Source organism: Ochotona princeps, chromosome 25, assembly GCF_030435755.1.
Source record: "Ochotona princeps isolate mOchPri1 chromosome 25, mOchPri1.hap1, whole genome shotgun sequence".
NCBI lineage: Eukaryota > Metazoa > Chordata > Mammalia > Lagomorpha > Ochotonidae > Ochotona > Ochotona princeps.
Window position 1 is genome coordinate 16,527,309 of NC_080856.1, and position 27,146 is coordinate 16,554,454.

Genomic DNA, 27,146 nt, shown 5'->3' on the forward strand with positions numbered 1-27,146 from the left:
TTTTCTTTACCCTTTTCAGTACTTGTTCATTTTCTACAATGTACTTTTGCTAAACAGAAATGTAGTACTTAGAACATGCACAAAAAAAGATGTCTGTTTTTGTGGTTGGAAGCTCTGAATTTAAAAACCATAATTTCTGGCTGGGCTGCAATTAAAACTATGTTCTCAAAAATATTTATGTAAATAATATGACCTTCTCTTCCCTAATTAAGCATGTGATATTAGTTAAACAAACAGTTCTGAGGATGATATTAATTGGAAATCATTACGTCCCAACTGTGGTTTTCTACTCAATTTCCATACAAATTATTAAGAAAAAAAAATTATTGTCTGGGTGAGGACAGAAAAATTGAAAATGATAGAACCATCTCTCTGGTTAGGAAATCCCATCTAATCTTGGTTGCTAGTCTCCAAATTAGTTTTATTCAAGTAATCCTTTCAAGGGCTTTTTACGTTTTAAAATCCACTTCCACTTTTAAAAATGCATGTCTGTAGTTTATCTTTTTCAAGCAAGAAAAATTAAGATCACAGAGTAAAAACAATAAACTCCACAACATAAATGTCTAGATATAATGAATCATCACTACTAAGTTAGAACTAAGAAGTTAACTTCATGAAATACTGGGAGTTTCAGGTTATCAAGAAAGCCGAATTATAACATATATGCAGTGGCAAGGCTCAGCTGATGAAAGTGGTAGCAATGCGATACTGACAGCTCCCATTACTAAAAACGCACTTGAGGAGAACTGTGAACAGACGAACAGCAGACAGGAATTGTTACTGCTGGTGATTCATTTCCTAATGTATGTTGGCAGCATAGTCAACTAACAAAACTCATGACATTTTATCGAACAATGACTTCATGTAGGCAGTTTACATTGCCAGGTGATCTGAAGGATAAAAATGTAATAGATACAGTCTCTATTGATAACTTAAATCTCATGGAATGGATAAGAACACAAAAGCTTACATGAAACCAAATACAATACTCTGTCTTATAACACAGAGTACGTAGCTCAAAAGAACTGAAGTTGTAATGAATATATTAGGTAACCTCAGGAAACATTTTTTGGAAATAGGACTGAGACACATTCTGAAACCGAAGGAAGCTCATGCCTTCTGAAACATCAAGAACAAATTTTAAGAGAGAGGGAAAAACAACAACAAGAAACCAAAACATCTACAAATCTTTAATCTATTTCAAGTTCAAAGCTGTTCTATTTTACAGAATTCAGTTCATGCAATCTCCAGTTACTGCTCAAATGGAAAGAGAACCACTGAATTGCAGGAATGTTTCGTGTCTGCTTGAATTACTACACTACTGACTTGGAAAAGTTGGGTTTGTACTAGCCTCTATAAATAGACCTTCATAACTGCACCTGCAGACTTGTCCAGAATTATTACGTGTAATTTTACGCTGGATAAAGACCAAGAGCTTAGAATCTGAGGCTCAGTAACAACCAAATACCATCGTCTGCGTGTTCACTGTCCTACGTGCTTGCAATACTCTGGCAGATGGACGGCCAAAAAAAAGCAGGGGGAGGGGAACTTGGAAGAACCAAACCTCTGTCATGGTTACTTTAATGCATTTAAAGCAAAAGGTAATTGGTCCTTCAACATGATTTCATTTATTAGTAAATGAGTATCAGAATGAAAAAGGGTCTTAGAAACCAAATGCAAGTCACTCCACAGGAGGACACAGAGTTGAGGGCAGAAAACAATGTGAAGAGTGCCAACTTCAAGAGTCGGGCCTCTTCAGGTTCCAATCTGTCACTGATTAGCTGAGTGATGGGGTAAGTCAACCTTTCTGTGCTTCTGTGCCTGCTCTACACACGTAATATGAATCTCATGGAATTGCTGAGAATTAAATGAGTTAATATCTTCCTTGGAAGCATTTGAAGCAATACTTGGCCCAGTATGAACTATTCTTTACAGCATAGAAACCTTGAGGACACAGTGGTGGCCTGATGCAGAGCGTGCTGCTAGCTGCAGGTAGAGTGCCAATCAGCACTCGCGTCCCCTCCATCTCTGGGTAGTGTGCTTTCACTAGATAAGGGGCCTTCGATGGAGCAAGACAACATTTCCTTTTCTTCCTCCCTTCCTTTCTTTCCTCTCTCTCTCTCATAATTTTACTCTTCCTGTTTTTTTTTTAAAGATTTATTTTTTGTTGGAAAGGCGGATATACAGAGAGGAGAAGAGACAGAGAGGAAGACCTTCCATCCGTTGTTTCACTCCCCAAGCGGCCGCAATGGCTGGAGCTGAGCCAATCAGAAGCCAGGAGCCTCCTCCAGGTCTCCCATGCAGGTGCAGGGTCCCAAAGTCTTGGGCTGTCCTTGACTGCATTCCCAGGCCACAGGAAGGGAGCTGGATGGGAAGTGGGGCTGCCGGGATTAGAACTGGCGCCCATATGGGATCCCGGTGCGTGCAAGGCGAGGATCTTAACCACTATGCTATCGCGCTGGGCCCAATTTTACTCTTCCTTAGCTAATATTTTCAAACTCCATAGAGCAGCTCAGAAATAAAATTATCTTTTGACATTTTCACCCTTGGCTTTCACTGGTCACTTTAATGGCCGACGATTCCCTGGCAGTGTTGTGTTCAGCCGAGTCTTTCTCTGCCCTCTGCCCTAGCTTTGGTACATTCTCTGGGCCTGCTCCGGTGATTCAGTACTCGTCCCAGGGTCAGAGCTACACAAGGGGCCAGGATGACATGGAGTCAAAGGAGGAAGACAAAGGCAACGGGCCATCAGCAAACCAATCTCCCTGTGAGGGCTGACTGCCCTGTGAAAAGTACTCCAAAAGGAGATTCAAAACCATGTTGAGGAAGGAGGTACCTGTTCTGTTCTTTTGACAGACAGTGCACTGCTTATGGTGGATGTGGGGAAAACATGATAGTATCAAAACTATAAAAACATTTCATAGAATTTTCTCAGAACCAAACGGCAAGAGGAAAACAGCTGAGGGGGGAACTAGCCACGTGCCAATTCACGACTCTCTAAGATGATACACATAATTTTAAATCAAGATAGGTTTACCTTATAAGTCTTTCTACAAACACCGGCTGTATGTTTTTGAGTTTAGTCATCATATATTAATCAAAGCTTTGATGGCTGTGCTTTTGTTTTTGCCATCATGAAGAGATCAAAGAAGGGAAAAGGAAGCAAGTAACATCAAGGAACAAAATGAGGTTGACTGTGCAGCTGAAGTGTTCCAGAAAGAACAAAAATGTCTTACTTCTAGCTTTTGAATACAGAAATACCACAAGCACAATTTTCAAGACCTAGACACAAGGGAATTGACAATGCACTGTAGATCACTGTGCTTGAAAAACAGAACAAAACAAAGCAATTAATAAACTGGTGCTGACACTACCGAAGTTTCTGGGAAAAGATACTGGGGAACCTTCTAGTCAAAGGTACTTAGCGTCTTTGGAATTCTGTTTCTGTGACAAGAGGTCTTTTTTTTTTCACTCTAGTAGAAATACGGCAGGAATCTAAGCAGTAACACACAGGCTCTGAATGGGTGACCATGATATTGTGGCATCATTTACAACATTTTGTAATTAGTTTTGATTTATCCTTAATAGATTTAAAGGGTTTGTATTATACCATGTAACAGTTAACAGAAAACTACAAGGAGGTAGTGCTATATATATTTTTTTTTGCTTTAAAGATTTTTTTTAAAGATTTATTTATTTTTATTGGAAAGTCAGATTTACAGAGAAGGAAACACACAGCGAGAAAGAGAGAGAGATCTTCCATCTGCTGGTTCACTCCCCAAGCAGCTGCAATAGCCAGAGCTGAGCTGACCGGAAGGCAGGAACTAGGAGCTTCTGGGTCTCCCACATGGGTACAGTGTCTTAAGGCCTTGGACCATCCTCCACTGCTTTCCCAGGTCATAAGCAGGAAGCAGAAGAGAAGTAGAGCAGCAGGAATATGAACCAGTGCCCATATGGGATGCTGGTACTTGAAGGTGAAAGATTAGCCAATTGAACCATTGCACCGGGTCCTAAAATATAAGCTACTTTTGAAAAAGGATTTATCTACATTAAAAGATGAGTGAAATATATAGACTTCTATTCACTGACTCTTTTCCCACATGGCTATAATAGCCAGCTATGAGCCACACTGGAGCTATGATTTTGAGGACACATCATTCAATAAATGTTTCACTTCTGAATAGATACACTGATTTTTTTTTCTTATACGAATCTGAAAGAACAGATTCGTATAAGAATCTGAAAGAATAAGATAAGAATCTTAAAGAACTAGTGAAATTCATGGGGCTTAATATCAACTTGAAAACACTCAAGTTTTGGGCCCGGCGGCGTGGCCTAGCAGCTAAAGTCCTCGCCTTGAAAGCCCCGGGATCCCATATGGGCGCCGGTTCTAATCCCGGCAGCTCCACTTCACATCCAGCTCCCTGCCTGTGGCCTGGGAAAGCAGTTGAGGACGGCCCAATGCATTGGGACCCTGCACCTGCATGGGAGACCCGGAAGAGGTTCCAGGCTCCCGGCATCGGATCGGTGCGCACGGGCCCATTGAAACATCGGATGGAAGATCTTCCTCTCTGTCTCTCCTCCTCTCTGTATATCCGGCTTTCCAATAACAATAAAAATCTTACTAAAAAAAAAAAAAAGAAAGAAACACTCAAGTTTTGAGATTTAATCTTAGATTTTAAATGCTGAAAACCTGATCTACTTTCCCTAAATGTCAGAGGAAGGATAGCACAAGGTTCTTAAAGAATTGGAATACCTGCAACATCACCAAATTAAGGAATTTTCAATATTATGTGCAATCACCACTCTAGCATCAATCTACCTTCCTCTGCCTTCTATATGCCCACTTATAGACAAAAAAGAATTGAAAAAGAAATAGAAACAGAAAAATTATAAACACTGGCTTCAGGCAAAAATCAATGGCAATGCAGGAACTGAAATGCGTTTTCTCAGAGTGCTCTCAGTTTACTACAAAGGTAAACTGTGAGAACAACCACATCTGAAAAGTAGTGGAAATATTTCTGAAAGAATCATTCTATAGAATGATACTGTTCTTTATCGTCATTTTCTACTTACAACTTCGGAAGTATTTGTTTTGATCCTCAGAAAACAGTATGTCACTCTTAAAAACACAAACTATTAAAGGGAAACTTAAATACCCATTTCAGTTTTTCATTCTCTTCCATGAATTTTTTGGCAGCCTTGTTGGTATTTTCGGCTTGACTTTGAAGTACTCCTTTGTTCGACATTTCTTTTGCCAGCTGAGTTATAAGTGTAACCAGACGTCTCAGCACTCTAAGGAAAAAATATATATATTTGGTATAATGTGTAGCGAAAGTAATCATCAGAAGCTTTGAATTTCAAACAATCATTGTCAAATGACTCCCTGCTAGGTACAGCTGGGGGAACAGAGTTGATGTTTAAATTGGACATGTGATTTTTTAAAAAATTTCATGTCTCTCAGTCAAAGCCAGCATGTATGTCTCACATGTGGAATTTCTGTAGAAGACTAGATTTGGAATTCAGGCTCCATAGCCTTGGTATTTGCTTCAGAGGCCTTAGCCTGGAGGAGCAGAAACTGGAGAATTTCAGACAGTGCGGCAGGGCCCACAAACCTTTTTATGGGGCCAGTTGAAAATTTGCTATTTTAAGAGCATTGTATAAGGTTAGCCAGGCCTAAAAACTGCTCATTCACATCTGACTTTCATTGTGGAGGTGGTAATTCATCTTTCCAACTACTCATTCCGTAGGCATTTACTCAGAACTTTGAACACTACCCCCAGGCACGGGGGCCACAGAAGTGCAGACAACAGTCACACAACACGAATAACACTGTGAATGATACTGGCAGGAAAAGTACACACACAACAGGAGACCTACCGACTTGGGGGGCCTTTTCTGAGCAAGAGGTTACAGATCAGTCAGAGCTAGCCCAGTTAAAGGGGGAAAGAGAATTCTGGCAGAAGGAATAACCTGTGGAAGACCATCAAATGAGAGGCACTTGGCAGAACCAAGAAGATGGAAGGAATGAATACATACTGCAGGTCGGGCAGCCAGAATGGACTGCAATACTCACAGAGAACAGTATCAGAGAAGGTGATCATGGCAGGAGAGGAGAAGCAAGGACCACAGGGTTCAAGGACTTAGGAAATTAGCAAACAAAAAAATGGCTATTTATAATTTGGGTGTATTTTCTGAGTTCTTTCAGACTCGGGAAGGTATTAACAGCAACAACAAAAATCTATAGTATAATTGGAAAAAAAAGAAAGACATACATCATGTGTTTAATAGGTGCTTGTTACTTTTTTACTTACAGCCAAAAAAACAATGAAAATCCAGAGATGTACAGATTTCTTTGAGACCTAAACAGTTTCATCTGTGTATGTTCAAAGGTCCCAGGCTTGGTGGCTGTGCCCTTCTCAACGGCATGGGCAGAGGAGTATTTCCGTACTTCTCTCACCGCATCTATCACAGGAAAAGACAAAATAGAATTTTTGGGTTTTAAACACCTAAGACTATTAAAAATGAGCAGTTTCAAAATAACTAACCAAGTTTGTTAATAATGAGTCCTAGGTTAGGGGCTCTCTGCCTTTCCATCTAGGGAACATGGCAGGACACCATGTACCCTATACACAGACACTAGAGGTCAATTTTGGATTATGCTAGGATTTGTATTTTAACTTGGCATCAATGTACTGTCTCTTATCTGTTAGCCTTTACTTTTTCTAACCCTAAATAATTGGTCAAGTTTCAAACTATTGATAACAGATGTAATAATGTCTCATTACAATCAACTGTAGCAGACTATTCTATTGTACTTACTTCATTATATCTATTATTGCTTCAAATTTTTGAGATTTTGAAAACATCCAGTTGCACTGAAATTTCCACTGTTACAGGTTTGTTAGGTGGGATGTGATCTATGCTGGTATTTTTCCCAAGGCTGGTTGGCACATGCCACTGGAAATATGTAGATAGCTGCTCCTTTGATGCTTCTAGCTTGGTAAGCCTCGGATCCTGGAGCACCCCCTTCTTTCCAGTGGAACATGGGTATCAGTTCATTAGCATCCACGCTGAGGCATTTCTAGTCACAGGGTTCAAGTACATCCTGGGAAGGCATGTGCCTCAGGTTACTCAGGCTCCTTTTAGGGGACTATAAGTATTAGTGGGAAAGAGGACCTCACAAGAAAAGACATGCTAGTTAGCAGAATCATCTGGATTTTTAAATAGCAGCCATATTGACAAAAAACTCCTATACCATAAAATTCACAGCATAATCAACTGGGTTTTAATATATTCACAATGTTGGGTTAACCATTACCACTATCGCATTTCAGAACTTTTTTTTAAATAATTAATCTTTTTTTTTTAAGACTTATTTATTTTTATTACAAAGTAAGATATACAGAGACGAGGAGAGACAGAGAGGAAGATCTTCCGTCTGATGATTCACTCCCCAAGTGACCGCAACGGCCGGTGCTGTGCTGATCCAAAGCCAGGAACCAGGAACCTCTTCCGGGTCTCCCATGAGGGTACAGGGTCCCAAGGCTTTGGGCCGTCCCCGACTGCCTTCCCAGTCCACAAGCAGGGAGCTGGATGGGAAGTGGAGCTGCTGGGATTGGAATCGGTGCCCAAATGGGATCCCGGGGCATTGAAGGAGAGGACTTTAGCTGCTAGGCCACGCTGCTGGGCCCTTAGAACATTTTTAACACCCCTCAAAGAAAGCTGTGCCCTCAGCTCCTGGCACTCTATTTTCTGTCTCAGCAATTGCCTACTCTGGACACTTCATACACAGAAACTCACGGTAAGCTGTAGTAAGATCTTTAGTGTTCACTTTTGACTCTGAAAATCACATTACGTTTGGCAGGACTAGTCGGAGATGTGGGAGATTACTTCCAACTTAACGTTTATTTCATAGATGCATAATTCAGACTCCAAGAGATGAGGGGTCACTCCAAAGGTCATCCAGCTGCCTGGTGGCAGAGCTGAGACCTGTTTTCTCATAGTTGTTTTACTCACTTATCATGAATTATTACATGGCTAGAGATTGAATCTATAACATTAACAATCACATACCATGAAACAAACACTGGCGTTTTGAAATGGGGCACAAACCCATTCATAACCATGAGACAATTGCCAATTGCCCTTGTGTTTTCACAATATTCTACCTTCTCACAATGGATGTTCTCAGTTTTCTAGAGGATTCCATTATAGAGGTTGGTGTTTTGGAACACGGTACATATTTTCTCATAGAACAGTATATCATACCAAGTGATTATGGGCCCATGTTGGCTCCCTTAAAACCTATTTACCTTGTAACACAGTTGTTAAGAGAATTCAGAGGGGAAACATGCTCTCGAAAACTGGCATTTAAAAAAGTAGTTGGGCCCGGCGCAATAGTGTAGTGGTTAAGGTCCTTGCCTTGAATGTGCCAGGATCCCATATGGGCGCTGGTTCTAATTCTGGCAGCTCCACTTCCCATCCAGCTCCCTTCCTGTGACCTGGGAAAGCAGTCAAGGATGGCCCACAGGATTGGGACCCTGTACCCGTGTGGAAGACTTGGAAAGAAGTTCCTGGCTCCTGGCTCCTGATCAGCGCAGCACTAGCTGTTGCGGCCACATGGGGAGTGAATCAGTGGATGGAAGATCTTCCTCTCTGTCTCTTCTCCTCTCTGTATATCTGACTTTCCAATAAAAATGAATAAATCTTTAAAAAAAAGTAGCTGAGTGATCTTAGACATGTCCCTTAACCTCTCTGAGCTCAGTACTACGTCTAAAAAGAATCATAGAAGTGTAACTTCAATTTATTCTACTTTTTTAAAAATAAAACTTATTTAAAAGTGGGGGTAACAGAGAGGGAGAGATTTCCTATCCATTGATCCATTACCCAAATGACTGCAACAGCTGGGGTTGGGCCAGCCTAAAGCTAGGAGCTAGGAGCCTGAGCCCGGGGACATAGAGCCTGGTTCAGGTCTCCCACTTGGGTGGCATGGGTCCAAGTACTTGGGTCAACTGTGGCTGCTTTCCCAGGCACATTAGTTTGGAGCTCGATTGGAAGTGAAGCAGCACGAACTTAAACTGGGATCCAAATGGAATGCTGGTAGTGTATAACACCAGGTTCTACTTTCAAAACAAACAAAAAAAATTGCTAAAAGAGAGAGAATTTGACATGCTGACTGATTCCCCAGATGGTTACAACGTCCAGGGCTGAGCTTGGCTGAAGCCAAGAGTAAGCAACCAGGAGCTTTGTCGGGTTTCCCACAAGGGTGCAGGGGTCTAAGCACTTGGGATCATCCTCCATTACTGTTCTAGGTGTATCAGCAGTCAGGGGGATTGGAAATGGCACAACCTGCTATACCATAATGCCGGCCCCTCTACTTTTAATTTCTTTTTTTTAAAAGATTTATTTTATTTTTATTACAAAGTCAGATATACTGAGAGGAGGAGAGATAGAGAGGAAGTGGAGCTGCCGGGATCAGAACCAGCGGCCATATGGGATCAAGGCAAGGACCTTAGCCACCAGGCCACGCCACCGAGCCCTCTACTTTTAATTTCTAAGATACTGCTAGACAAAATTTCAACCATTCTAAAAATCTAGAACAGGTTAAAAATCCCTTAGCTGACATCCTTGGGGCAAGAATAATTACACATATCTAGTGACAAATCTTGGGGATGAGTCCAAGTAGAAATACAAAATTGATTTGCTTCATATACATCTTATACATATAATTAAAGGTGATTTTCTACAGTATTTATAATATGCCTACATTTGGACTGTGGTTCGTCACATGAGTTCAGGTGTGAAAATCCACCTTTTGAGAATACATAGATTCTCTCTTTTTTTGCCTCCCTAACAGATAGTAAGATCCTGGAGATCTAGGAACTCTACTCTGGTCGCTTACATGGGTGGCAGAGGCCCAACTACCTGGGTATCTCCTACTGCCTTGCTGGGCCCACTAGAGGGAAGCTGGATCAGAAGTGGAGTAACTGGGATTTGAAAGAGCACTCTAATATGGGGATGCAAGTGTTACAAGTGGTGGCTCAATGTGCCAGGCCACAATGCCAACCCCTGCACCTAAACCTTAAAATAAGAATCTAAAAATAGGTTAGGAATCACCATACTTTGTGAACATTCACACATGTGTAATGGAATTCCAGTATTTATCAACCGTTTAACTATATATAAGTAGCTGCTCCATATACTTTCACAATATGATATAAAGTCTACCGTATATCAATGGAAACAACAATTTAAATAAAAACCAAAGAACTCATTAACAACGACAACAACTATAACGATGCTTACTGGATCTGGTACTTACCTAGAAACAGAACAATCAATAGGATTATAATGGTGAGGAAAGCCTTGTTCCAGAAGCTTGCAATTTTACCCCAGACACTAAATGAGAAAATCTTCTGCCATCTGCAAAGCAATATAATTATTAGGTACGAAAACCCAAAAGGTTTTAAAATGCTTCCCAAATTTCTAAAGTAACATTTTGATAAAAGTACAAGAAGTGAAAAGTCATATAGAAGCTTAACATTTAAATCAATGACACTGAATATCTCAGGAAATGGAGAATGATTCATTCAAGTTTAATGATGTACCACTTGATTATCTTTTGTTGGTGGCTTAAATATTCCAAAGCAAAGCTCACTTTTAAAGTAAACATACTAAATACAACCTTAAAAGATAAGCTTTTAGCTAAGTGCTAAATTGTTAATACAGCACTTTGCATCTGTTTTCCCTGGTCAACTGACTCACAAAGGCCAAAGATCTATTTCCCTGGTTAAGCGATTTACAACTCTTAGGAACGGGGGCTTCCACCATCTGAACATTTATAGTTGGCTGGCATGCTTTTAACATCGACTTTAAGGAAGTTTCCCTAATCATGAAGGAATTTTCTAAATTTACTGAGGCACTACATAATACAGTAAAGCAAAAAAATAAATACATAAATAACATAAAAACCCCCAAACCTCCTAAATGTGTACCTTGGTAGCTTGGCACACTCTGGTGTATATTAACAAGTATTCATATAGTTATACCCAGATCAAGATCTAAAAGTTGAGGTCATGAGATAGGAAAATAAATGGCCTATGTGGACTAAACAGTGTAGGCAAATCCACAAAAAAAAAAAAAAACATAAGTTATAAATGGCAAGCAGTGACAAAGCGAGCCATTGTATAGCTTGGAAACGTAGCACTCTGAACACAGGTATTCTAAATGAGTAACACATAAAATCCAAAGGAGGTATATAAACACTCAAAACAGTCCCTGAGCACTTAATTTAAAAAAATTTTTTTTTAGTTTGTAAAATATTAGTGACTAATACATTTTGGTGCTAAGTAGCCAGTTGAGGTTGGTGGCGAACAGCACGTGAAAAAAATGAAGTAGTTCCTTGTCTCTATGCACCCATTCCCGAGCATTCTTACATACACTATTCAAATTCTGTGTTAGAAACTGTTTTGGGGCTAGCACTGTGGCACAGTGAGTAAAACCACCATCTTCTGTGCCAGCATCTGCTATGGGTGCCAGTTTGAACCCCGGCTTCTCCACTTCTAATGCCTACTTCGGTAGGATGCATAAAAAGAATCTATTTCTAATTTTTATTGGAAAGGCAGATTTACAGCGAGAAGGAGAGACAGAGAAAAGATCTTCCAAAAAACTAGTTTACTGCCCAAATGGCCGCAACAGCCAGAGTTAAGCTGATCAGAAGCCAGGAGCTTCTTCTGGGTATAGAGTCCCAAGCTTTTGGGCCATCTTCAGCTGATTTCCCAGGCCACAAGCAGGGAGTTGGATGCAAAGTGGAGCAGCTGGTACACAAACCAGAACCCATAAGGGATGCTTGTGCTCACAGGTGAAGGATTAGCCAGTGGAGCTATTGCGCTGTCCCCGGAAGATTTTGTTTCATATAAGCAAAAAGACTGATCCATAATTTTGAAGGAGAAACCTACTGATTTTATTTATTTTTAAAAATCAGATAGTTATCATTCATAAATATGATGTTACAACTATGTTTCACTGCTAGTATTCCCAAAGCAAACAGGGTGTTTTAAGGGTTTGGAATAAATTTAGCAAGAGGTAGTATGAAGTAGTAACAAAGCTAGCTTTTCATCTGGAACCTGTCTCACACCAGCTAAATGAGCTGAGGCCACTCCTCCGCCACCTGCAACATGCATGGGTTAGATAAAGAATGCTGAAGATTGCTTCCCACAGTATGATCTCATTTCTCCCTCTTTTGTAAAGAAAAAAAAATGGTACGTGTGATAGATGAGGAATACAAAGTCAGGGAGGTTAGGGGCAAGCTCAGACCTTGAAGAACACCGGGACTCCGAACCAAGAGAAGATTTTATGTCTCTTGCAGCTCCAAGGTTTTACTGTGCAGCATTTTTGAGATTCTGAGACCACTCAGGAAAGACCTGGTTTCATGCCATGAGTAACACAGGTGTTGCAGCACGTTTATTGCATGTGTATTTCATCACTTGTGAGATTCTGAATGTACAACCCAGCTGTTTTTCTTTTCTTCTTCTTTCTAAACTTTTACTTGAGAAGTATGCGGCTTTTAACCTGTGGATCTACTTCCCAAAAGTCCACAAGTGAGGCTGGGCTAAGTCAAAACCCAAGGAACTCAACTGGGGATTCTTTTAAGCCTGGCAGTAACCCTACCAGGTGAGCCATCACCTGTTGCCTAACCCAGGCAGGAGGCTGGATTGGAACTGTGGCCAGGAGTGTGGGCCTCCCAAGTGATCTCTTTGCTGCTGTGCCAAATGCCCAACCCTAAAACTGAAGGATAAAGGGCACCAATCGTCCTGACATGAACACATGGTCCTGGGAGTTCTCATACTCAGTACTTTTAAATCACACCAACGTCATGTCTTTAAGCAGTAATGAAACTACTTCTTTATTTTGTAAGGTCTCATTTAAGAATTTATTGGTTTTTTGGTTACCAAACTTTTTTTTTGCCCCAATGTTGTAAATATCATTTAACTATCCATTTAGTTCATTGCTCCAATTTCAGGCAATAACACAAAGATAAAATACTGGAGGACAAGACAGGGCACGTGCTGGAAAGCTAACCATTTCTTTACGTATCTGTACCCAGCAGAAATAACACGAACGAAAAAGTTTTTTCCCTCTATACAGATATTTCCCATTAAGGTATATTGCAATACTGTCATTACGACCTGATTGGTCAAAGAGCTTATTTTTTTCAAAGGTCATCTTTGGCCAATCGGCTTTGAACACATTTTAATCCTAAGAAAAGCTTAAAAGCAGCAAACCAATGACTGCACCGGACTGCAAGATTTTCCTACCTCTGAGGAGGAATGAAAGGCAGGCAGAAGATTAAAATGAGTCCTATTTCAGCATAAAGGAAAGATGCCACCGCCACCCACTGGATTGTCATTTTTTTTTTCCTCTTCACACCTAAACAGAGAACATAACTTTGCTTTGTCTGCAAGGAAACTGGGTTAAAGGTCTCGGGAAGCAGGATTCGGGAGGTGGTGGGGATACCCTTGTCTGATGGTCCCCGCTACCCCGACAGGGCCTAGCAGTTAACGACGGGAGGGCAAGGGCTCCAGGGCGGGCCGGGGACGGGCGACCGTCTCCAACTCCACGTCCCTCCGCCGCGGGCCGAGCGCGTCTGGGCGAGGCGGCCGTTGAGGCACCGATCACGTCCACGGCTCTCGGGGCCAGCTCGGCGGCGCCGCGCCTGCCACCTAACACCTCCCTCCCGCAAGCCCGCGCTGCGGGGCCTCACGTTCCCCCTCGCCGTGAGCGCGCCGCGCGCCTCAGGCCGCTCGCTCCGCCCGCGTGTGGCCTCCCGCTCCCGGGGGTCTGTCGCCCGGCCGGCCTTACCCCGGCCCTGCGGCCCGCCTGGCTGCCCCGCGCTGCTGCTGGCCGCCGACGCGCGGGACGTCTGACGCCGCGTCGGGGAGGGGCGCGCCAGCGGACGGCGGGCCTCCGCCCCCACCCGCTACCGGGGCGCCGGTGCCTGCTGAGGTCACAGAGGGCCTGGCCGCGTTTCCGCGTCGCAGTAGTGTTTCGCGGAGGGGCGTCGGGGGCCGTTTGGGGGGGGCCCCCGGAGTGTGACCTCTTGGCGTCTCCAGCAGTGTGGTTCCGGCTTCGGCCCGGCCCTCAGGGTGGCTCCCTGCGGGCCTGGAGTGGCTGTGGGGGCTCCAGATGTACAAAATGGAGTCCGCTCCCAACTGCTTCTTCAGTGGCATGAACTATTTCAGAGAGTCCCTGATGAAGCCGGGGCCTGGACTTTGAATGTTAAATTTTCCCTTTTTGTGGTCGGTGGGCTGAGGAGAGGTTATAATAATTTTGAGGTGTGGGCTGGAAAGACGGATGTGGGTGCATTTATTCAAATGGCCATATCCCCAAGTTTTCAAACAATGCACTCCAATTATTAAACGTCTCACCCTCCCCTCATACTGAAAATCTTTCAGGCATGGACATGAGAGTACTATCTTCTTGGAGAATTATTCTGGAAATATCACACGTTTACAAAACACTTAGTATTTCTCTTTTTAAATCACATACTTACTAGGGAACTTGTGACGCGGTGGGTGGGGAAGAGGGGCCTCTGCCATGAGACCTGGATGTTATTTTTAACCAAATGCGTTACAGGTCGCCCTTCCACACCAGTCCGGTCCAAGCTCTGGGTGAGCACCTGTTGCTGGCTGTTGTGCTCACAAAGCTGGAGTCAGTTCGAGTTAATTTACAAACATGCGGAAGCCGAGGTTTTGATCCACCATGCTTCCTTCTCCATCCCATTAAATCAATCTTTAGACAAGAATTGAAAAATGACAACAGAATATGCCTAGGAAAAGTATGGCAGGGCCTGGCGTGGTAGCCTAACGGCCACCTTGCATGCACCTGGATCCTATATGGGTGCCAATTCATATGCCCGCTTCACTTCCCATCCAGCAACCTGCTTGTGGCTTGGGAAAGCAGTAGGGGATGAGCCAAAGCTTTGGGATCCTGCACCTGCATGGGAGACCCAGAAGGAACTGCTGGGTTCGAAATGGCTCAGCTCTGGCCGTTGAGACCCTTTGGGTAGGGGGGGAACCAGCAAACATAAGATCTTTCTCTCTGTATCTACTTCTCTCTGTAAACCTGACTTTTTTCCTTTCATGTTCCTCACTCTTAGTTGGTTTCCAGTAACTGTCTCCTGATAGCTTTCATATTGGTAAAATAGTGTCATCTTTGATTAACTGTTCAACCTGAATTAATTCTCACAGTGTGCATTCACTGCACTAATTAAATCCGTTGGTCATACTACCTAACTACGATCAGCTCCCACTGAGCATAAACACACCTCTGGAAGCAGAATGTCAAAAGTATTTTTTAACTTAAAAGATGGTTACAGTTGTCCAGAAAAATCTCTGGAATATATGACCAACAGATCAGTTGCCACATTTTTCACATGTATGGTGTGCGATTGTTACTTAAGCTTTTTAGGCACAGGTGTGCTTATCAAGTTCAATCTTCTGACAATGCAGAAGCTTGAAATGTACCAAATTTAAGATTATGTAAAGAACTCCATAGGATCTTGGTTCTAATAATAGAAAACATTACTTCTACTTAAGTTCCGTTATGTGCAGTCCCAACACTTGGCAGCATATAATTCAATCAGAAGTGTCAGTTTGATTTTTCCCACTTGAACTTTTAAAGGAAATCCCAATCACAATTCTATTTATCAGCTCTTGCTCTTTGTCATCTTATGTGCATCTTGGCATTTGTTCTACCGATTTTCTGCACTCCTTTTTAAAATTAAAAACATATTTATTCTTCATTGATATGCCGAGTCATACTTAGTATTAAAAATAGGTTTTATTTAAAAATGTTAAAAACAAGATTCTTTTAGGGAAAAAAAAATCCCATGCTCCCCTGCACCCACCCTCCCTTGCATCCCAGTGTGTAACAGGATGCGCAGGATGTCCCGATGCCCTGGGGTCGGCAGTTTCTGGACATCTATCTACTGAAGTCTTGAAGGCCAAGACCAGGGCAGATAGTTTAAAATACTCCCAATGATTGTTTTTGTGCCACAGATATAAAATAAACATTATAACACTTAGTGAAATCAAATGCCATAGTGGTCTGTGAGGTAATCCAAGACCGCTGATGTGCTGGACAGAGCGTTAAATATTCTTTTCTCCTGTTTTGATGTAATCTTTTCCATCATGTACATTAAGTGTTGATGGAAACACATGTAAGGAGTCCCGAGTTCAAGGGCAATGTTAACCCAGTCCCAGATGCACTTCAGTGGGGTTTCCTCGTAGCCAGCAAACAAGGCAGGGTTTGCTAAGAGTCCTCTTGCAACCATCACACCTACAAATTAAAGAACAGCACATGTGTCCATGCATCAAAAGCTCACACGTATCAGTTCAAACTGAAGGAAACAGACTGAGAATATTAAAAAATATGGATTATCACAAGGTCTCACAATGATTCTAGGTAATTAAATCACAACATCATTTTGGGACCTTTTGTAAAACAGGAAAAGTTTAAATCTACTTACAGCAATCCTTATTTTGTCAACCATTTGTGTTTGGCTTTCCTTTAGGGTGAAGGTTTCTATGGTTATGGGGAAGGAGGCAGAGTTTGTGTCGGACTGACGCAAAATCCAGACCTCCGGCTGGACCTGGAAGAGGTCGTGCAGATCCAGCACGTCACCAGGGCGGCAGAGCCCTGGCAGACCAATGAGGGACCTAGACTGGCACTTCTTTTCCTATGAAGGACCAGAGCGGCACTTGCTCGCGCTTCCGCGTCTGGAAGGGTATAAAAACCTGCTCTGCACGCTTCTTGGCGTGCCTTTTTCTGTCTGTGCTTTTCGTCCCGAGCTCTCGGCTTTCTCTCTGCACGAGAACGGATTTCCCCGATAAAGGCCCCATTTCAACAGTTGACCAAGGCTTTTCTTTACCTGGTGGTGGGCAAACCTGACAGAGTAAATCCAGATAATCAAAACCTGGGTTCCTTATCTCATCTAACAATAGCGATCACAGGATTGGGCTTGGTATGCTAATCAGGGGGATAGCAAAAATGCATCACACCTAGGGAGTTTCTTTGGCTCATGTATTTGGGTTCATTCACCCTCATTTCTATTCTAGTTGCCTTATTTTACTAATCAGCCACATATAGGACACAAAACTGGCCATCAAAAAAAATAACTGAATTATTTTACTCTGATTATCCAAAATTTTTGTTGCTGTTTTTATCAGGATGAGTTGACATTTTAGCAAATTGCTTAGCTTTAATCAGCATGATGGTAAAATATGGCTCAGTGTTAAAATTCAATTGATGTCAACACAGTGTGTTAAGCCACTGCCTGTGATGCTGGTATCCCATATGGGTGCAGGTTCGAGTTCTGGCTGCTCTAATTTCCATCCAGCTGCCTGCTAATATGCCTGGGGTAGCAGCAGAATATGGCCCACGTCCTTGGTTCCCTGCCACCCACGTGGGTGATGGGAAAGAAACTCTAGGCTCCTGGCCTCACATGGACCCGGCTGCTGCAGTAGTTTGGGGAGTGAAAGCAGCAGATGGATAAACTCTCTGTCTGCCTTTCCTTCTCCCTGTAACTCTGCCTTTCAAATAAACACATTTTTTAAGAGATAGAAAATTAGATTACTGTTACTGTCCCACATATTTCTGCTGGTTAAGACAAAAAATCAAAAGTTAATTCTTACCATCTGTCCCAGTAACCTGCCACACATTTTCTGCGTCTTTTAAGGTTCTGATGTCTCCATTAGCAATTACGGGTACAGAAATGCTTTCCTTGATGGTTTTAATGGCATCATAGTGGACTGGCTGATGTCTTTCTTCAACAGTTCTTCCGTGCACTGTAATCCAGGACACGCCCGCGGCTTCAGCCTTTCGACAAAGATCTACGGTTCTTGTGAGGTCATTGTGGATCCTACAATTTCAAAGTTGTATCTCTGTTCACAACACACAAGTCTTAATGTTTAAATTGTTGAAGTGACAGTACATTTTAGCTAGCCTTGAAATGATTATAACTTCATGGCACTATCTGCAAGATTTTATTCAGGGACCTCCAATTCAGCTATCCCAACTTCTGTAAAAAAAAAAAGTATATATGGCAGCAGAAGCTGCTCGGGACTGCAAACAAATATCGTGCATATACTTGTTCACTAAGTGTTTGTTCTGATGTTTTCTGCTTGCCTGGTACTAATTCATTTAGAATAGTTGTTCTTAACAGCAGCCAACAAAATGAATATGTCCAAGGTATCTTGCCAATGGATTAAAATGCTGTCTTTACCTTATCTTAATGGAAACTGAGAATCTGGGGTTGTCCACTTGATTTCTTACTTGTTTCACCATATCTTGAACAAGTTCTGGCTTGTTTATTAAGCAAGCCCCATAGCCTTCTCCAATTGCCCACCTTTATAAAGGAACACAACAACACATGAATCATAAAAAGCTGAAAGGATACAATTCTGAACATGTTGAAACATAAACACATCTGCCCACTATTTCCCTGTGGGATCTGAAATGGAAGCAAATTTTTAAAAATTCAGATATCTGACAAAGTACATGGATCAATGAGATTAGGAAAGCTTATTTTTAGATTACAGGTACTCAGCCAATGGTTTTCATTGTCAAGTGAGAGAACTAAATTAAAATTCATTCAACCAAAATAGGGTTAATTTGTAATTTACAGCAATTATTTCTGATTTTTGAAATTCCAAATTTCATGTTTATTCTGCTTAACAAGAGGTTTTATTACTGTCACCAATAGAAAGGTATGTTTGGCTTACAGCATTCCAGTAGCGCTACACAGCTTACTTAGCTCTCTAATGAGTATATAAATATGTCTGACCTGATTTGGGTTATGTTGTACTTAAAATCTTGAATTTATTCTTTGGGCACATTTTGAACTATTCAGATAACTTAGTGTCATTAGGGTTGGAGATACTACAGTTAAGGTAAGCACATGTTAGTCACAGCCAGGTAACTGAATCAAACAAAAAAACTGTAGTATAGAAAATGTGATTATAAAAAAGGGATTTCAAAGTCAATCGATTAAAACATGTGGTGATGTCCTAAGCTACCGAGTTTGTTTTCAGAGCAAGTTCATCTGACGTGGTAGTAGCAGAGATCCACTTCAGGGACTGCCTGTAAATATTACATTCTAACAAAACTATGTAGGACTTCCAGGAAGATCAGAACAGATTTTAACAATGAGGAGAGACAAAACATTTATAAAAGATCTAGACAACACTTCAGCCACCAGAAAGTACCTATGGAAGTCATGTTCCTAGATGCTCTTCCCGTGTTTTAACTCTGTTTTTCTCACTTTCTTAATTTTTGAAAAACTAGAAAGGAATTTTACCATGTCCACATAGTTTTTTTTCCTAACCTGTCTTAAAATTCTTCCAACGTCTTTGAGCTTTACCTCTGAGGACAACCACAGTTGATGTCAATTCCGTTTGCATAAGGATAGACTACGCCAGCGGCTTCAGCTAGAATTCTTGCATCATTAGCAGCAAACTGAACAATCAGTGGGCAATCACCTGACAAAATAAAGAGCTCAGTGTTAGTTAATCCACAGGAAAAGTTATACACTGTAATGTTTGCATAGGCAAAAACAATAAGAACATTCACCCTAAGAAATGCTTCTTGGAATAAGGTAACATTAAAATGTTTTTAAGTATTTAAGTTTGAACCAATTAAGTAAAAATTCATGCAGTAGAAATAATGACAAAATGAAGTCTTTCAACACTCTTAACAAATCCTCCTTCTGAAGGAGAGTTCATGTATTCTAGAACAATTTTATGTACACCTTTACAGTTCAAATAAATGTTTTATATGTACTGTCATTTATACTGTTTTTTTTCCCCCTGATATACCTGGGAGATGCATGGAGACCTTTTTTTGGTTTGTTTCAAATGGTATATTCCACTGCATAATATGTTTCTATGTGTAGCTGGCTGCTCTGTTGCCAATCCAGCCTTTTTTGCTAATGCACTGAGGAAAGCAGAGGATGACCCAAGCCCTTAGGCACCTGTCACCCACTGGACCTAGATGGAGTTCCTGGCTGACGACTTCAGCCTGACCCAGTTCTGGATGTTGTGGACATTTGTGGAATGAACGTGTAGGTGGAAGATCTGTCTCTCTCCCCCTTTCTCTCTCAGTTGCTTTGTTTTCAAATGAGTAAATAAGGGAATCCTTAAAAACATGAAACACACACAGACTAGTGCACTGGCACACAGAGTTCTGACTCAGTGTGTTTGAGGTGGAGCTTGAGATGTTCCTTGTCTAATGCACCTAAGGTTTCAGCTGGGGAAAGATAGGAGTAAATTTACATTTTAGATAGGTCACTGTGGGCTTGAAATGGGACAAGACTAGATACATGAACGAATGAGACAGGAATCTATTCTAATAGTCCAAAAGAAGTTGACTTTTCACGGAAGGTTTATGAGATACCCTAGTAATAATAATAATAAATATATATAAACATAAACATATCAAAATATTCTAAAAAGATTTTTAATATAAAATGTCTCAATTTTGTTTTCTAGGATTAAACCAGATGAGTTTGACTTTTAAAAAGTTTACAGAATCAGTTCATCAAAAATTTACAAACCTTGGTTTGTGGTAAATTCACTGTCTCTGGCTTTTATAGATTTCACAAAATCAGCAGCAACTATCATGGGTGTGTAACACAGATCGCAACTGTATTTTCTCACTAGTGTTCTGAAAGCCAATCTGTGGACATATAAAATGTTAATTATACATGTAGAAAAGCACTGAAATCACATGTAATTTCTATGTGTAATTTAGTCAATTATTAAATATTTTTTTAGACAAAGTTCTGTCTATGGGAGGGTGGATTAAGTGTACTTTCCCTATTGTTCCTACTAAGTATAACAACACAAACCCTGCTTATTACCCAAACTTGAGAATATTCTGAAAGCAGAGAGGAGGGCAGACAGGTTAGGCAGGTCCTGAGCAATGAATGAAAGGGAGGCGACGTCCCTGGCTGTCTTTGTGCTTTGGTTTGGTTTGTTTTTTCTTTTGACTCAAACATTCCTGCCTTGGGCACTGAAGACACTGGACATCTGCAAACACCAGCGGCCACAGACAGAGTGGTCCCTAAACCAGAAAAGGGGCAGCTGAGGAGGACAGAACACAAACTGTAGATAACTGGCATGTCTGCCTAGCAGCAATGGTGCCTCTTCCCCTCCTTGATGGGCCTGAGGTCAGAGGCAACCTGTGGAGGGTCAGGATTGGGACTCTTGCCCAGCAATGGCTGAGGCTAAACCACTGTGGGAAGCTGGTGCTCTCTATGCCCAGCAGAAGAGCCCCTGCTCCAGACATTACAGAGGCCGAGTAGAGACCATGGACTCCTACTTCCAGCTGATGGTAATGATGAAGAACAAATTCTTCCCACCTTTCTCTGCTGGAGCAATTGGTGTCAGAAAAAAACCCAGGGGACCAATGTTGTGGTGTCATGGGTTAGGTCACTGCCTGTGATGTAAGTGTTGGTTCAGTCTGATGCCAGCTGCCTTATTTCCAACCCTTCTTCCTGCTTATCTGACTGTAAAGACAGAAGATGACCCTAGGGCTCTTATCCAACATGTGGGAGAGTGGGAGGGAATCCCTGGCTCCTGGCTTAACATCTGGCTATAACAGTCATTTTTGGAGTAAAACAAGTTCTTTTCTCTTCCTCTGATGCTCTACCTTTAAAATAAATAAATCTTAAATATTTAAGGTCAGTCAGTGTAATCCATTCTATTAACAGGACAGAGAAAAAAAATCAATAATCAATGCAAAAAACCTGTGAGACAAAATATACTTTTCTGTGATTTAAAAAAAACACAACTCAGAAAAACAAGAATAGATGCACTTTTCTTAATGTGATAAACAACACCCACAAAAGCATCCCATAGTGTGCCCAAGGCTGTGGCAAGCTAAACCTCTGCCTGCGGTGCGGCAACTCACATGGGTGCTGACCTATGTCCCAGATGCTCCACTTCTGATCCAGATCCTTATTAATGCACATGGGAAAGCAGCAGAGAATGGCCCAACTGCTTGGACCCCAACATCCATGTGGGAGTCTGCAAAGAAGTTCCTAGCTCCTGGGTTTGAGATCAGCCTCCAGCCCCTGACTCTGCTCCCCTGCAGACTTCAGGAGACAGCAGTAAAGGCTCCAGCAACTGGATCCTTGCTATTCGTATGGAAGACCTGGATTCAGTTCCTGCCTCTCCTTTTGACCTTGGTCCAGTCCTGGCTGTCATGAGGCTCTGGAGGGTGAACCTGCCAATGGGAATTTCTTCTATTGGTTTCTGTTTCAAAAATAAATAAATAGCAGTTACGTATATTCTCACAGATGAACTGTATCATGGAGACCAGCATACTGCAAAGTGAAGATACACAAGCAGGATGCATCTTTACTGCTGAATAAAAAGATTTCCAATGAAACTGTTAAATACACCTTGACAACAGGACTGTAGATTGTCTACCATTGCCTATGCATACAAAGCCATGATACACTTAAAAATCACAATGCTGGGCTTGTGACGGTTGCTGAAGGACTACACTATTATAATATGGGGGAGAATGGAGAGGGAAATGGGGTGCAGAGAGGGAAATCCCTGTACCTATAGAAACATATCATGGAAACAAAATAAAGAATAGAAGTAGAAGGGAAGGAAGAGTCCTGGATAGAGTTCCTGGCTGTTGGCTTTGGCCGTGCCCAGCCACAGTTCATGGTAACCTGGCAATGAATCAGTGGATGGAATCTCTCTTCCCCTCTTTTCTCTATAACTTTGCCTTTCCAATAAAAATAAATATATATTTAAAAACCTTATAAAATAATATACTGCTAGGGAGTAATTAAAATACATATACATATATACACACGTACATATATACATACACATATATACATGTATATATGTATAATTAAAATATATACACATGTACAGATATACATATGCATAAACACACATATACATGTATATATACATGTGTTTATATGTATATATATGTTCAGCATCCCTATAGCTATAATGGAATGCAGATTCAAAAGCACAGAGCAGGTATTACTACTTACTTACAAGAATGGCTAAAATAAAAAAGGTGACATTGCCAAAAGTTGTTGAGAATGAGGACAAACTATTCCACATACGTTACAGATAGAACTATAAAATGACAATGTCCTTGAGAGAAGTTTAGCAATTTCAAAAATAACTAAATATACAACTGATACATGAACCAGCCATTGCACTTCTCAGTATCTGTCCCAAGATGCATGTTAACACATACGCAAATCTGTATTCATGTGTCCTAGTTTTATATAGGTGAGACTTAAAATCACCAGCAATTCAATATTCAGTAAGTCTGGAGCTACAATTTACTCTGGTAAACATATATCCAAGGCATAGTATACTATTAGGATTCAGATTGTGATTCCAAAGTTTAACAGATTGAGGACTCCACAAGATCTTACAGTATTTCCTTTTTTTTTTTTTTAAAGATTTATTTATTTTTATTACAAAATCAGGTATACAGAGAGGAGAGACAGAGAGGAAGATCTTCCGTCCGATGATTAATTCCCCAAGTGAGCCGCAATGGGCCGATGCGTGCCAATCTGAAGCCAGGAACCTGGAACCTCTTCCAGGTCTCAAACGGGGGTGCAGGGTCCCAAAGCAGTGGGCCATCCTCCTCTGCTTTCCCAGGCCACAAGCAGGGAGCTGGATGGGAAGTGGAGCTGCCGGGATTAGAACCGGCGCCCATATGGGATCCCGGGGCGTTCAAGGCGAGGACTTTAGCCACTAGGCTACGTCGCCGGGCCCATCTTACAGTATTTTCAAAAAATCAGAGTGTAAAAGCGAAATCACATCTGAGCCCATCCAACATTTACCAACACTTACTTTGAGTAGCGAACCATCGGGGCACAGACCTTCACAAGCTGCCCAGAATGAAATATTTCTATGGGATCTTTCCTTCTTTCTTGACATACTGTGGCTTGTATGTAGTCACTCTTCATGGATACAGGTCTATTTCAAATCTGAAAGAGACAGTTTGTGCAGAGAAAATTATTTTCATTAGATGGAGTCTCATTGCTCCAACATTTCAGTGGCCAACTTCGTCTAGCTTTCGTCAGGCTTGTGGACTCAGAAAACAATTTAGTTTCTTTTCACAAAATTCTGCCTTTACTTGTAAGGCAAATAAGTACAGAAAACTATATTGCAGAAAAATGGCATGTGGAAAACTCCATTTGTTCCTCTGACATACTACATAACAATTTTCATGCTGATCTGAATTTTCTTCTATGTTACATTCTTTATGCCGGGTATTAATAGCCAAGAAATTGTAGTTCTGTTTATGACTAGCACTTTGAAATATTTTATTTTTAGCAATTACTCAGGAAAGATTTGCATTTAGAGAACAAAAGTAGTCAGCATTACAAAAGATGGCTAGGATTTGAACCAGCACTGCAACATGGGATACAAATATAGGTTTAGCCTGTGGTACCAATCTTCTACTGGGCTTAGTAACAAACGTGTGAGGGCCAAGTTTAAAAAAGTGTAGCTAAGCCTTTAATCTTCAGATAATAAGGTGAAACTAAAAAATATGGCCAAAGTCCTTAAGAATGATACATCTTGGAAGAAATCTTTGAAAGCACTGAGATTTAAGTAATAGGCAGAGGAAAACGAAAGTGCAGGCAGACTGGACAGAGGAATTCTGAAGCTAGGGGAACAAGAGAGAATATTCCAAGGAAGGAGGGCATAAGCATTTTAAATACACAGAAAGGTTGGGCCCAGCATGATGACTTAGTGGCTAAAGTCCTTGCCTTGAGCGTGCTGGGATCCCATATGGGTGCAGGTTCTAATCCTGGCAGCCCCACTTCCCATTCAGCTCCCTGCTCATGGCCTGGGAAAGCAGTAGAGGACAGCCCAAAGCCTTGGGACCCTGCACCCGTGTGGGAGACCCACAGGAAGCTCCCGGCTCCTAACTTCGGACTGACGCAGCTCTGGATGTTGCGGCTGCTTGGGGAGTGAACCATTGGATGGAAGATCTTTCTGTCTCTCCTCCTCTCTGTGTATCTGCCTTTCCAATAAAAATAAATAAATCTTAAAAAAAAAAAGTAAAAAAATACCACAGGAAGTTGAAGACTCAATAGTGTCAGTGCCAATGAGCTCATTACTGCCAACCTCATCCTCATTTGTACTCAAAGTGAATGGTAAGACAGCCTTTCTCAATACCTATGTCCTGGATGAATCAGTTTTCAATCTTGTACATTTGGAAGATGTGAAACTTTTTTTTTTAAAGATTTGTTGTATTTATTTGGCAGGCGATATGTGTGTGAGAGAACGAGAGAGAGAATCTTCCATCCCCTGGTTTACTATCCAAATGGCTGCAACAGCATGGGCTGGGCAAGGCCGAGGTCAGGAGCCAGGAGTTTCATCATGTTCCCGTGTGGGTACAGGGGATAGGTCTTGTGCCATCTTCTGCTGCTTTCCCAAGTGTACTAACAGGGAGCTGGACTAAAAGTGGGTGGCCAGGACTTGAATGGGCACCCATATGAGATGCTGATGTTGCAGTTTGCAACTTAACCTGCCAGCCCCACATGGAGTATTTAATAATCAGGATACTCAGGCCCAACAAAACTTTGAATCTCTGGGTAAGGACATAGGCATCAGTGGGTTTTAAACTTTTGCAGGTGATTTCAATGGGCAGTTAAGTTGTACTACTGGACTGAATAAACACATACATCCCATGGTACCTTGTACACTTATTTCAATGTCTTTCCGCTGTATCTATAATCTCCTTCCAGGTATAGATGGGTAGTCTTAGACATATGAACTCACGCTCAGATGTACAGTAGCGTATCACAATGTTTTTTATTGGATGAATGTAAACTATACAGTCTTCTAAAATCTTGCAACGTTAAAGAAAAAAAAATAGCCAAGGATAAAACACCATGCATAATCCACACATAGTTGTTCATTACTATTAGTCAAGAATCATGAAACAATTTTGTGTACAATACACGAAACCTGATTGTGTATCTGAGGACACAGCCCCTTGACAATTCATGGGATCTCATTTCAGAATAATCAACCCTACCTACATCATGACAGAGAACAAGTCATACTAGCGGAAAAACTCGACGTGAAAAGAAGGCAAAACCCAAGGCAGGATGACACCTGCTCACCTGACCTGCCTTGGGTCTGAAATGACGTTAGATTTATAAAGTACTTAGAACAGTAACAGTGTAGCAAACGGTAAATTCTATCACAGCGCCTTCTTGAGATTCTGTTAGCAGATGGCAGAGAACCACACAGTTCTGAATTTGGGAAGAATTAATTTGCTGCGTATATACCTACTGTATCAAATGCAAGTTATGTTACTGCTTTTAGAATTGCTAATGCAAATACTTCCGTAAGTGTTGACCCTGTTACTCTATTGGCATTTAATTAGGAAGGGGGGGGTGGAACGTAGGTCATTAAAACCAATGCCAGCACAGATGTCATTGGAACTAACTTGGTGATGTTACAGCCTCAATACTGTAGAGCTCTGGTACTTTGCAACCATGAAACACGGCGGTGTCACCGAAGAGCACGTGGGATAAAACAGAGAGGTGGGAAGGAACAGGGTCACGACCTCTCGGGACCGAGAGCACAGTCAAGAGGTTCTGTTTTTTCCTGCTGCAGACTTCTTTCTTCACCAGCTCTCCCTAATGCTCCTCACTGTTCATCGCGTGTGTTTTTTTCTTCCCCTACTTCCTCCATCCCCCCCCACCTCCAGACTGTCACTCGGGTATGGGGCAGACAGAGCTGGGAGGCCACTCACTCAGGCCTGCCGAGAATATGAAGTAGCAAGCGAAACCCTCACAAGACCTTCGCTTGGACGCCTTGCCTTGAGCCGCTGGGCCCTGGATCTTAGAGATGCTCGCGGTGGCCACGTTCCATCCGCCTGCCACCTGCTCCTTGGCTGGGGCGAGCTCCAGAGGGCGGAGAGCTCTGGCCTCCCAGCGGCCTTTGCTTTCTCCGAGCCTAGAGTACTTGAGATCTGGGCGCGCTTCTGTTCTCGCATCCACGAGACGCGCAGCCAGGCTCGCACCGGCGGCTACTTAACAGAGAATCCCTCCGGCAGCCCGAGGAGGCACG

At 41.8% G+C, this 27,146-nt stretch overlaps 2 protein-coding genes across 3 annotated transcripts in view; both read right to left on the reverse strand.

Annotated features, from left to right (window-relative positions):
- LOC101536303 (B-cell receptor-associated protein 29) overlaps positions 1 to 13,470 on the reverse strand; it is a 37,953-nt gene extending 24,483 nt beyond the window's left edge. Inside the window, exons 1-4 of the mRNA XM_036497308.2 lie at positions 13,317 to 13,470; positions 10,322 to 10,422; positions 6,312 to 6,462; positions 5,157 to 5,292 (exon numbers count right to left, since the gene is read on the reverse strand). Coding sequence (XP_036353201.2) covers positions 5,157 to 5,292; positions 6,312 to 6,462; positions 10,322 to 10,422; positions 13,317 to 13,408 — 480 coding nt within the window. The 5' untranslated portion in view covers positions 13,409 to 13,470. The remainder of the gene's footprint in view (positions 1 to 5,156; positions 5,293 to 6,311; positions 6,463 to 10,321; positions 10,423 to 13,316) is intronic.
- A 2,422-nt stretch (positions 13,471 to 15,892) lies between these two features.
- On the reverse strand, positions 15,893 to 27,145 carry DUS4L (dihydrouridine synthase 4 like). 2 transcript variants are annotated; one of them, XM_058655054.1, is made up of 7 exons: positions 26,877 to 27,145; positions 23,904 to 24,040; positions 20,612 to 20,733; positions 19,421 to 19,538; positions 18,284 to 18,406; positions 17,694 to 17,920; positions 15,893 to 16,338 (listed from the first exon to the last, which is right to left on the reverse strand). In XM_058655054.1, exons 2-7 carry the CDS (start codon positions 24,017 to 24,019, stop codon positions 16,091 to 16,093), a joined length of 954 nt encoding a protein of 317 aa, XP_058511037.1. In that variant the 5' UTR covers positions 24,020 to 24,040; positions 26,877 to 27,145; the 3' UTR covers positions 15,893 to 16,090. The 2 variants fall into 2 exon arrangements, with proteins under 2 accessions (XP_058511037.1, XP_004598648.2); XM_004598591.3 differs by having other exon boundaries at positions 26,830 to 27,144.
- Position 27,146: the final 1 nt, after the last annotated feature.

Excerpts from the sequence above, each read along its gene's own strand:
- DUS4L (XM_058655054.1), bottom strand. The coding sequence starts at position 24,019 with ATGAAGAGTGACTACATACAAGCCACAGTATGTCAAGAAAGAAGGAAA. Across the intron at positions 20,734-23,903 it reads CCGATGGTTCGCTACTCAAA|ATTGGCTTTCAGAACACTAG; the intron begins GTAAGTGTTGGT and ends ATATGTCCACAG. Across the intron at positions 19,539-20,611 it reads TGAATTTACCACAAACCAAG|GTGATTGCCCACTGATTGTT; the intron begins GTTTGTAAATTT and ends TTATTTTGTCAG.